This window comes from Blennius ocellaris (genome assembly GCF_963422515.1).
Source record: "Blennius ocellaris genome assembly, chromosome: 21".
NCBI classification, from domain to species: domain Eukaryota; kingdom Metazoa; phylum Chordata; class Actinopteri; order Blenniiformes; family Blenniidae; genus Blennius; species Blennius ocellaris.
In genome coordinates, this window is record NC_137670.1 from 11,454,888 (window position 1) to 11,467,427 (window position 12,540).

A 12,540-nucleotide genomic window follows, 5' to 3' on the forward strand; every position below is an offset into this window, starting at 1 on the left:
CGAAGAGGTTTAGTATCGGTACAGAAAACTCTGCCTTTATAAGCCCGTAAATTAGAACTTAAAGCTGGTTTTATGAAGCCATTAAAATCCTCTATAACAGTTTACACCCTGGATGGGTCAACCGGTCCACCACTGGGTAAACACAGAGAACCACATGTCTTTGGACTGCGGGAGTAAACTGGAGTATCTGATGTAAACTGACACGTGGGGAGAATATGCAAAACCCGATTTGAGCCTGTAACCGCAATACCACAATCCAACCGTCATCACAATCCAGAAATAATTTCTTTATCGATAGTGTCACCATCTGGGGGAAAAAGAAAAGGCTGACGCACCAATTTTTCAGGCGAATTTACACAAGGAGCTCTGATTAACTTGAAACGCATGTTTGATTTTAAACTGCAGTCGCCAGAGAGAGCACATGTACCCACGGGGAGAACAGGAAAACTCCTCGTGCATACATCAAACTTGGGAGGAGATCTTTCCAGTTGTCAACAGAAACCACTGACCGCTGAGTTTGTGGGCAGAGTTAAAAAAAACTGCTGCCGAAATGTTAAAAACATTTACACTAAAGTGGATTGTGTGAGGCTGCTGGTCTAGCTGTGTATGCCACAATGGAGCTTATATAACAAGGAACGTAATCCTTTTATTAGGCAAATTGAAGACAATACCAGAATATTAAAAAGAATTGTGGTGATTATAGACATATGAGTTATTTTCCAATATAGCATGAACATGCTTTGGCAGAGCAACACCCCCATTCCTAGTTTATACAATAATATGTACATTTCTGCATGAACACTGTTCACAGAATACTACTGCATGTGACAGTATGATTTACAAACTCAACAAAGTTTCGTCATATTTACCGTGATGATTAAATCGGGTTTAACAGAAGTGCTCAATAATGTACCTGCAATCTTTAGGGCCCATTGGTTTTATTTTCACTAGGAAGGGTGTCTTTTGGGGAATTTTAAACCATTTTTGTTTCAGAGTTGCTATATTATCAGATCAGCTATAATAAACTGATTTTAAAATGTTGAAGCATAGAAATGTTTATGGTGCAAGCCTGCAGACTAAACCACTGTTAGCCAGTTGAAGAGACGAAAAATCCTTTAAATTTCATTATGAACTGACACGAAGTGCGTTCAATGCATATTTTCACGTAATTACAAAGAATATTGTTTTGCTCATAACGAACCATGACTGAAGTAAGTTCCTGTTTTCCCAAAGGAGGGAGGTGCTGACCCCATGTCCCATCCAACCCCCCCCCCCCCCCCCCCCACCACCACCACCCACCCCTAGAATTTTAGAAGCTACACGGTTCACGTCGTTAAAACACGAGTGAGAAAGCAGCTTTGACGTCCAGTTCCTGCCTCGTCTCAGATTGGAAACGAGGATCCCAGTAGATTTTCACTGCACTGGTTGGGATCCACCCAGCGCTGGGTCACACCTCACTGCAGCAAAGGCTGGCCGTGACACACACACACACGCACACACACACACACACTGGCAAGCATAAGTACATACAGACAAACACACTCAGGGGATCGATATTGATTAATGCAGATCTTACTCTGAACACAGGAGGTCTTTCTGAGTCACTGATTTTGCCGATGCGGTTGAGAGCTGCATAAATGAGAACAGGATGGGCAGCGGAAAGACTGTGACCGCTGTATCGGGTTCCCACCGACAAGCATGCACCTATGCTTTTTTGTTTTTTTTTTGTTGTTTTTTTTTTAAACCACAGTGTGAGGGCTGTTAACTTGGCGGTGCTAAAAGATGGTGTCACACAGCTCCAGAGTGCCTCACTAAATGTTTAATGTGGCATGAGTGGGAGGCCATCGGAGGACAGGCGGGTGGGGCTGGACGGAGCCTTGGAGCACGAGAGTTACAGTTAGAGGCCCAGTGTGTGCGCAGCTGCCTGCTCAGCACTACAGCTCAGAGGTGGGACAGCAATATACAGCACAGAGACATTGTCAGGGAGCGAGAGAGAGAGAGAGAGAGAGAGAGAGAGAGAGAGAGAGAGAGAGGGAGGGAGAGCGAGAGAGAGAAAGCAAAATGGTGATTTCACTTGAGAATCTTGGTGCGTGGTTGTGAGCGTGGGAACACAGAGCTGAAAACACTGAAAAGTTCAAATATTATGAGGCCGTATATCTGCAAGTGTAGCCGACTGAATCGGCGATGGAGAGCTGGAAAACGGAGGCCAGCATGTGTGTGTGTGTGTGTGTGTGTGTGTGTGTGTGTGTGTGTGTGTGTGTGTGTGTGTGTGTGTGTGTGTGTGTGTGTGTGTGTGTGTGTGTGTGTGTGTGTGTGTGTGTGTGTGTGTGTGTGTGTGTGTGTGTGTGTGTGTTTGTGTGTTATGTGGAAGACAAATGAGCGCTGCAACGTAGGCTACTGGCCCTCTCCTGCCCTCCTTTTCCTACGTGCTAACCCTGCTGCCTCTCCTCCTCTTCCTCCACCTCCTCAGCCTCCACAGAAGTTATATAATGTTGAACTCCTCAGCCTTTGTTATCTCACACCAACCACACACTACGCCTTGCCGGCTTCATGAGCGACGGAGGAGCAGAGGAGGGAAGAGGAGGGAGAGCAGAGAGAAGAGAAAGTAGGATGATTTCAGTTGAAAACTGAGAGGATTTTTTTCCCTTTTTTTTCAGAGTTTTGTATTAATATCATTGTCCCATCGCTGCCAGTTCAATCGCCACCTTCTTCCCCTCAAATCTATCTCATGCACCTAGTGTGCGTGGGCTCGGTGTCTCCAGACCACCAGCTGACTTCCCGCTTGGTTTTTTGGGATGATAATAATAAAAAAAATGTTTTTAAAAAGAGAGAGAGAATGAAGGTGGTAGCTATTTATGTTAACTTCCCTCAGTGTTCCCGTGTCACCCCCTTGCAGTGAAACCCCCCCCCCAAATAACCAAACAGTATAAATGTCTCCGAAATGTCACAGCCATGCCATCACGTCCCGAGCTCGGGGAGAAAACGGCGAGGGGATAATTACGGTCACATGGTTCGAACTGAGCGGTGATTGAACGGGGGACGTCGTGCCACGGCGTGGACGCCTCTCTCGTTAAAATGTCTGCGCACGTTGCAGACCGAGCAAATAGTGAACCGGTGAATCATTAGCTGCACAAGCACGTCGAGTGGTCCTCGTCGTCTGACTTCGCAGAGCCAGAAGAAGTTGATTTTGGAGCAAATGCCATCCTGCGGCGTGAGCTGCAGAGCCAAAATATCCCATTTCTGTTTTGCAGGAGACGTCAGAGGCTCAAGAAAAGCTGCGTTTGGATCAAAACTGGACCAAGCGTTGCAGTCAGAGCTTCAGTTGTTGCAATGCATTTAGGTATAATGTGGTTTGTTGTTTTTTTAAAATATCTTTTTAACATTTTTTTTTTTTTTTAATTGTGACTAATGAGGGTGGATATGCCATCTGTTACATCATCACAACTGAGATGGTGGAAAGGGCCAAGAGCTGAGTCATGACACTCCCATTCTCCACTGGAGGAATAATCTGACTGGGGGAAGCGAATGAGTAACACTCTCTCTTCCTTCAGCGGATACTGTCGTGATGCCCCACGGCCACGGCCACTGACCTCCAACTGTTCAGCAAGGCTGTCATTGACAGTCGCGTCTGTGTGGTGCAGCGCCCGGGTGTCAGAGCACGTCGCTGCAACGGGCGAAAAAGCAGGGTGTCGCAGATGAAATGCCAGCATGCTCAGTCAGCTCGGACGGGATGAATAAATAATGGTCGGATTCTGAAACATGATGAGACAGGAAAATAAAAAAAGAGAAAAGGAATCAGAGACAACGTGTGCTCCGCTCTCGTTCTTGATGGTCACAGATTTTAGTCGTCCGAAGCGGGGCATCTCCTCCACTGCTGGAGTGCACTCCGGAAAATTGAGCCTCTGATTGCCAATCCATTTGAACTGTACACTATTTCATATCAAAACTCCATCCAGGAGCATTAGCTAAATGACTCTGATTGAGCGCGAAGTGCAAGCTTTAATCTTCCTGCAAAAAATTATGAAAGGGGAAAGTTCAAATGTACAATTTACATCAGATTTTTTTAAATGTTTTTTTTATATTGCAACACAGTAAGATGCATCTTCATTTTTTATCCAACCACGGGTCATGGGGGCCTGGAACAGATCCCAGCATACCCTGGGACAAAGACTTGTTCGACCCTGACCGGTCGTCAGTCCGTCACTGAGCAAACTCAAAGAGACACACAGTCACACACAATCAGATTCACACAGAAGGACAACTGATATCAACCAATAAAACCTCTGCACACAATGTGGCTTAAATTACACTTGCATATAATTTGCATTGGTTGAGCAGCATATATTAGTTAAATACATATAGAACCTTGAAATTGCATGGTTATACCGGGAAATAGCTGTGTTACAATGTCTTAATCAATTAAATTACACATGTGTTGTACATATTAGGTTATTAAAGTTGCAGCAACTTCAATCAATTAAATTATTTCTGTTTACATTCACCATTTATCATGCTACATTTGTGAAATTCACATCGGCTGCACATTTAAAAATATAAATAACGATTTTCATTAAGAGGCTAAAATAATGAAATCGAGCAATTTAAACAATTTAAATATATTTTTTTTTATCAGCTAACACAAATCAAACACACTACAGGCCTATATGTAAATATAAAAAGCAAAATATTAACTTGTACATAGCCCTAAAGTCAAAAAACACAAAACCTTAGTCAAATATTAGGACATTGATCAATATAACAGTTTGCCATTGTCTAAGTCAGATTAAATCACACCAACATGATTACATTAAAACGTTTTGGATTAGTTAAATGTGCTCATCAAATCACATTTGTACAGTTGATTATATCAAATTTAATCAATCTTGTCGGTGCAAATGTGCATTACTGTAACAACATTAAGTTACTTGTACCTTAACAGAGCAAATTCAACAGGCCAGGTTTCAGTTCTCACTTGTTCTTCGTTCCACTTCATCACACAGTCTTTTCTGCATCTTGACTTTCAGTTTCCGCCAGCTTCATACACACCCACACACACACACACACACACACACACACACACACACACACACACACACACACACACACACACACACACACACACACACACACACACACACACAGCACCTGAATCATACATGTGGTTGAATAAGTGTGTTTTCACTACATGTGCGTCGTCGCTGAAGGGAAACTGATGGGTTTCCGTCCATGAGGCCTCCCACCTTCTCAGATTAACAGTTGTTAAATTGAGCTGATCACTTCTACTGTCATAACTGGTGTTTGCAGTAAATCTTGGATTTTGCTTCCACCCTGTGTTCAACAGGCTCAGTTGCAGCTTGGAGGACTTTCAGCTGGTGAAGTTGAAGAGAACAGCATCTTAATGTTACATATTATTTTATTAAAGATTTGAGCAATGGTGCATTATTTCACACACGTTTTACCCAAAAATTATATGATAACCTACTTTTCACTTCATTTCCAATGTACAAGAATAAAGCCACACTTGCTGACAGGGACTTAAAGACACACTTGTGCACTGATCATGTGTTTTATTTATGAGCTAAACCCCATGTTTTAGTATGAGTCTGTAAAGTAATTACATTATTACTGACGGGGAGACTTGATGTAAAGTAAAAAAAAAAATGAAAAAAATTGAAACGCGAATCTGGAATTTTCAGTAGTGGTTCCTTGATCCACGAAAATGAGATGTTTTCTGAACTTTTTCAAACATTTTTGACATTTATGGGCAGGTGTCACAAAAACAATCCATCCATCCATCCATCCATCCATCCATCCATCCATCCATCCATCCATCCATCCATCCATCCAGGACCCAACCTCCCACCTGACTATTGGTGGAGGCAATCGCATTTCAAACAGAATCACAAACAACCAAACAACCATACATTCATGTACACACCTACAGTCATTCTAATTAACCCTCAAAGCATGTTTTGGGATTGTGGGAGAAAACCGTAGTTCCTGGAGGAAAAGAAAACAACAAACAAAAACAACAGAAACCCATGCCAACCATTATATCATTGTGTGACCTTGTAATGTAATACTGTATACTGAAAAAGATTATAAACACAGATGTCAAACATCCAGCTGTTATATTTGAGGGTCACAGGGTTCAAGCCAATACCAGCTGATGATAAATGCAAATACAGATTGACTTACACACACACACACACACACACACACACACACACACACACACACACACACACACACCGCTCAACATTTTTGCAGCACTATGATATAAAATACTCTTGTTTTTTAAATTATTAGAACATGTATTATTTTCTGATAAATAAATCAGCCTGATTGGACAGAAGAGAAAGTTTAAATAAATCCTGATTTTCTTGAAGGAGATAATTTCTAGCAAATGAAACTAACTAGTTTGAGGATCTTGTCAGTCTGCAGATGCAAAACTTACCACTTCTTGTTTTCTTCAGCATCGCACAGGAAGGAAATGTCTTCGAACAGCACTTCTGTACTTGTGAGAATCAGTTGTGGCTGTGCATGCACTGCGAGCATGTTTTTTTTGTGGTTTTTTTGCATGCTTAACTTCTACGCCAACATACTTTGATTTGAAAGAAAGCTGTTTGTTCTGTACAGTAGGCCAGCATCAAATCTGTGAATCTGTGAGCTCAGGTCATAATGATGGAAATGCATGAGGATAACTGAACTGCACGGAAAATGGAAGAAATACGTGTTGCTGATAAAACAGAGGAGATCCTGAAAGGTAAGACGTTTTGGGTCAAGAAATTTGACTTTGACGGGTTTTCATGAGCAAAATCAGGAGAGTTTGGCTTCAAATGAAATGTTGTGGGTAAATACTTTATAAACTTTTTTTGAAAAGTCTGCGATGCTTGTGTGTTCATTAAAATTGTATTTAGGTGATTTAGCAGAATCATTATAAATGCAGGCAAACATGGAAGCCAATAAAATAAAATGAACATCTATTAATGTAGTAACAGTGGAGTTCCTAAATATTCACTGATAAAACTAAAAATATAAACGTTTTTGTAGTTGCACCATTTAACACTGTGAGCCACAATCAATCAACTAATGATTAAAAAAAACATTTGAATTGGATATAATAATTGAATTAAATTCTGTTAAAATCAATTAAACTGAGATACATTTTATTTAAATCTATTCAGCTTGGTTCTACTCAATTTAATCATGTTCAATTCAAAATTCTATTGAAATAAGCACTAAAATGCCTTAAAACTATATTGAGTCAAGTCATTGAATTGTTTTAAAGGACATAAAAGCATTTAATTAGTTTCTACACAATAACGTAAACTACAGCTAAAACTAATAATGCAACAAAGCATCAGAATGGTTTCAGTCAGCACTTTTTGGCTTTTTGCATTTATTTCCTCTGTGCTGAGTTTGTGTAAGAAACTGCTGAAATGAGCTTTGCGGTTTTTACTCTGAGCCAGTTCCCTCGATTCAGACGGCGGTGTACCATCCCACCTACATCGCCCAGGGTGGCAGCAATGTGGTTTGTCCATCCATCGTTGGTTCACACATAACCAACTTTAGCATCAATATCACCTCAACAAACCAAGGTAGATATTCTGGATTTATAGGGCTTCAATAAAACATCGGTTTGGGCTCATCTACACGTTTCCCTCCTCAGCAGGGTCTGTTGTTTCACCTCAAGAAGGACTACATTGTGACAGGACAGAATCCTGTGGTACTCTGCAGCCACAGAGTGAGTACTTTGAGTACTTTTTTTCTCGGCTTATTGCTCTAAAGCATTATCATCATATCTTGATTGCCGAAACTCAAAAATAAAGCCTAGAAATAAACCGTGTGCGCGCTATTTGTTTCAGTTGATAAGGTTGCAGAATGTCAGAAGAAACTGAAACTTACTCTGAAAAGAAAGTTCAGTCACTTGCTGGAGGGGATGCGGTCAGAAGCAAGCAGAGCGTCTCTCAATCAAATTTACACGGAGGTCTACATCACGGAGGGGGGAAGTAATGAAGTCAACAAAGAGCATGAGGTGAGGCAGATTGAGTCGACGTCCAGGAGCCGTGTCACTGGGGAGAAATCGATCCACTGCAATCACCTGTTTGCGCCCCTATCTGGACGAGACTTTCCCGTAAGGACTGTGGTCACGAGGGGAGTGGCCGGCATCGGAAAAACTGTGTCGGCCAATAAATTCACCCTGGACTGGGCAGAGGAGACGGCAAATACAAACTTAGAATTTGTATTTCCGCTCTCGTTCCGAGAGTTGAACCTGATGAGAAAGAAAGACTTAAGTCTGGTGGAGCTTCTCAGTGTCTTTTTCCCTGAGATTAAAGACGCAGAAATCTTCGCTAACGTGAACAAGAATATACTCTTAATCCTGGACGGTCTCGACGAGAGTCGGATATCTTTAGACTTCAACCAAAGTGAAATAATGTCGGACGTAAAGCAGCCAACAAAGATGGCCGTGCTGCTGACCAACCTCATCAGAGGAAAGCTGCTTCCCTTGGCTCTCGTCTGGATCACGTCGCGGCCGGTGGCTTCAAGCCAGATCCCCGACGAGTATATCGATCTCGTGACTGAGGTGAGAGGGTTCAACAACCAGCAGAAGGACGAATATTTCAGGAGGAAGATCGGTGACGGCCGACTGGCCACTCGTGTGATCGCCCACGTGAAGTCCTGCAGGAGTCTTCACATCATGTGTCACATACCGGTCTTCTGCTGGATGGCAGCGAGCGTCCTGGTGAAGAAACTCTCGACCGAGGACAGTAAAGACATGCCGAAGACTCTCACTCAAATGTACATACACTTCCTGTGCCTGTACGTGGAGAACATGAAGAAAAGGCTGCCAGGAAGACGAGAGTCAAACGCTGAAAATGTGAGACAGAGCCTCCTGTCTCTGGGCAAACTGGCCTTCAAAGAGCTGGAGAGAGGCCACCTGATCTTCTACGAGAGAGACCTCGCCATGAACGGTATAAAAGCAGCGCAGGCGTCCATGTTTTCCGGAATCTACACAGAGGTCTTCAATCAGGAGATGATGACCCTGTGCGAGGAGAAGATGTTTTGCTTTGTGCATCTGAGCGTTCAGGAGTTCTTCGCCGCGCTGTACGTCTTCCTCACGTTCCACAACGACAACGTCAACGTCCTCGTGAAGAGGTCGTCTGCCTCGCGACGTTTCCTGTTCCGAGAATCGTCAGAGCTCATCCTGTACAAAGAGGCGGTCGAAAAGGCCTTGAGGTGTGAGAATGGACACTTTGACATCTTTCTCCGCTTCCTCCTGGGCCTGTCGCTGGAGTCCAATCAGACTCTGTTGAAGCATCTAATGACCAGCGACAGAACGCACCAGAAGACCAGACGAGAGATCATCAATCACATCAAGGACAGGATCAGGGCCAACCCGTCCCCAGACAGATGCCTCAATCTCTTCCACTGTCTCAACGAGCTGAACGACGACTCCCTAACGAAGGAGATCCAGAGCTACGTCGGCACCGGCAGCCTGAACAAAGCCGACCTTTCACCCGCCCAGTGGGCCACGCTGGTCTTTGTGCTGCTGACGTCAGAGGAGGACCTCAGTGTGTTTGAGCTCAGAAACTACTCCAGGTCAGAGGAGGGTCTCCTGAGGCTGCTGCCCGTGGTAAAAACAGCTCGAGTGGCAAAGTAAGTAGTTCATGGAGGGGATCATTGTTGAGATGAGGAAAAAAGGACTTTAGAAAATAAACTTGGGCCACAGGTTTAATGAAAATTAGAGCTCCTGGGTGTCTCCATTTAAAAAGGAAACCAAGAGGCTTTCCAATTATTTTGAATTGTTGCCAAGAAGCATTATTACACATACAAAATAATCCACCAAATTCTTACCATTGTGTGTTCCCTCTTGCAGACTAAATGCTTGTAAGCTCACTCTGACCTGCTGTGCAGAGCTTGCCACTGCCATCAGCTCGTGTCACCTCCGAGAGCTGGACTTGAGTCACAACAACCTGAAAGATGCAGGACTGACGAAGCTCTCAAGTGGCCTGAAGAAGAGCAAAGTGGAGACACTCAGGTCTTACATTTGTTTCTCTCTGTTCACTTGAAGAAAACTGAGAACAAGTAATGCGTAGCATTCGTGTCGTTGTTTGTTCAGACTGAGGAGCTGTGGCCTGACAGAGCACAGCTCAAACGCTCTGGTGTCAATTATCAGTTCCGCCCCGTGCCGACTGAAGCTGCTGGACCTCGCTGACAATGACCTCCAAGATGCAGGAGTAATAAAGCTCGCCACTGGAGTGGAGAGTCCTCAATGTAAACTGGAAACGCTCAGGTAATTGTGATCACATGCAGATCCGACACGCAAACTCAGCATCTACCACAACAAACACCCGGGTGTCTCTTCAGTCTGTCATTGTGTAGCGTTTCAGAAGAGGGCTGCATCTTCCTGGCTTCTGCCCTGATGGGGTCTTGTCTGACTGAACTGGACCTGAGTTACAACCACCCCGGAGACTTGGGCCTGACGCTGCTTTCTACTCTGCTGGAGGAGCCCCGCTGCTGCCTGGAGAGACTCAGGTAGAAACGCTCTTAACTGGAACATTTCACTTATATACACCCCTAACTCTCAACAACATGTGATCCATTAGGTTATATTTCTTACCAGCTCGTAAAGTGGCATAGCGGTGAGCACTCTTATCGGTTTGACCTTTAGATGTTTTTACCTTAAAAATTAGACCATGTTTGAAAATCAGTGTGAAATGCAAATAAAATGAAAACAAAAGTTACACAACATATTGTTGAAAAGCTTCAGGAAGCTGCGACAGAGGAGCCGAAGAGCCACATGAGTCACGGGCCGCAAACCCCTGGGTTCAAAACCAGATTTGAATCCTCGTCTCCTGTATGTAGCGCAAAAAAAACTTTTCTGTCTTCCCTTCAAGCATGGAGCAGTGTGGTGAATGCAGGATGCGGCCAGGTCCAAGGAAATGTGAGAAATCAAACATGAATCCTCCTGATCTCCTGAAGTGCATCACAAAGTACTCACCTCTTTATTTCCCCCGACTCACCCAGATGCCCAGAAACTCACCCTGGACCCAGACACAGCCCACGAAGACATCTCACTGTCTGAAGGGAACAGGAGAGGAAATCGTTGGACCCCGCAGCCGTACCCCGATCGCCCCGAGAGGTTCGATTTCTGGGCGCAGGTGTTGTGCAAGGAGGGCCTGACGGGGCGCTGCTACTGGGAGGCGGAGTGGAGCGGCCGGGCCTTCGTCGGCGTCGCCTACAGACGGATGAGCAGGAAGGGAGAAGGTCACGACTGCTGGTTGGGCCGCAACGAGTTCTCCTGGGGCGTTAACTGCAACAAAGACGGCTACAAGGCTTTGCACAACGGCGTCAGCACGCCCGTGACCGCCGCGCCCGTCTCCGACAAGGTGGGAGTGTTCCTGGACTGGCCGGCGGGGACGTTGTCCTTCTACAGGCTCTCCTGCGGAACTCTGACCCTCCTGCACACCTTCCGCACCGACTTCACCGAGCCGGTGTACCCGGGGTTCCACCTGGGCTGGGTGGACTCCACTGTCTACCTGAGCTGACGAGGGTCAGTTAGCGTTCCTCTTATTTCAGCCACATCAGAGACACGAGACACGCTGACCCAGTTACAATGCTCACTATTCAACCCTTTTTTTTTTTTTTATCATGCTTTGTAAATTTTTGGGATCCGTTTCGATCACATGTGCATCTACTGTTTCCTGATGTTGAGCAATTTCTTGATTATGTTGTTGTGATTTTGGGGCTTTTTGTAAAAAAAAAAAAGTAATTCTAGATCTGATAGGATATATATTTTGTTGATATCCAGAGTACGAAGGCACAACACATCAAAATGTTGATATTTACATTAAGACACATTTACAATATATTGTGCTGCAACAGGCATTTCCTCTGTCTAAACAGTGACTGAAGCTACTTCACCTTTACCAACTTCATTAAAAGTTATTTTTAATCTAATGAACGTTAACCAAACTCACAATCGTGCCATGCCAAGTTTGACTTACACCACTTTTTCTTGTTTTTTTTTTTAAAGCTTTATTATTTATTAGATTCGCCTGTGTTGAAGCCTGTATGCATCAGAAATACGCGGCACATCGACTCTGCATTCAACACTTCTCTGCAAAAAGGCCTCAAAGGATCATCTTAGGTGTTGGATTGTGGTTCCACACTGGATATTATTTTTTACACATCTTCATGCTGTAATACATCAGAATCTAGTGGGTGTATTAGAGAGGACTGTCGTCCTCCGGGAGTTAAAGCAGTGGATTGAAGCCTCCAGAGGTTTCACTCAATACACCGGTCAGCCATGACATCATGAACACTCACACTTGATCACTTTCTAATGGAACCTGTTGGCAAGAGCGATCAAATTTTCAGAGCAGGGAGACGGACACGTGTTCGGGTTATGAGGGAGTTTGATGCGAGTGGAAGTGTGACGGCGAGGCGACTGGGTCAGGGCATCTTCAAAACTGCAGCTGGAGCCAAGTGTTGAATTAAAAAGATGAATATGTATTAGAAGCAGGATGCATGGCG

General features: G+C 44.1%; 1 protein-coding gene across 1 annotated transcript; it reads left to right on the forward strand.

Annotated features, from left to right (window-relative positions):
* Positions 1-6,720: 6,720 nt before the first annotated feature.
* On the forward strand, positions 6,721-11,552 carry LOC308145588 (NLR family CARD domain-containing protein 3-like; the record flags this gene model as incomplete). The annotated part of the gene is made up of 7 exons (XM_080517053.1): positions 6,721-6,766; positions 7,869-9,660; positions 9,881-10,042; positions 10,124-10,297; positions 10,372-10,539; positions 10,902-10,948; positions 11,032-11,552. The coding sequence occupies 7 exons, from the start codon at positions 6,721-6,723 to the stop codon at positions 11,550-11,552; spliced, it is 2,910 nt and encodes a 969-aa protein (XP_080373179.1).
* Positions 11,553-12,540: the final 988 nt, after the last annotated feature.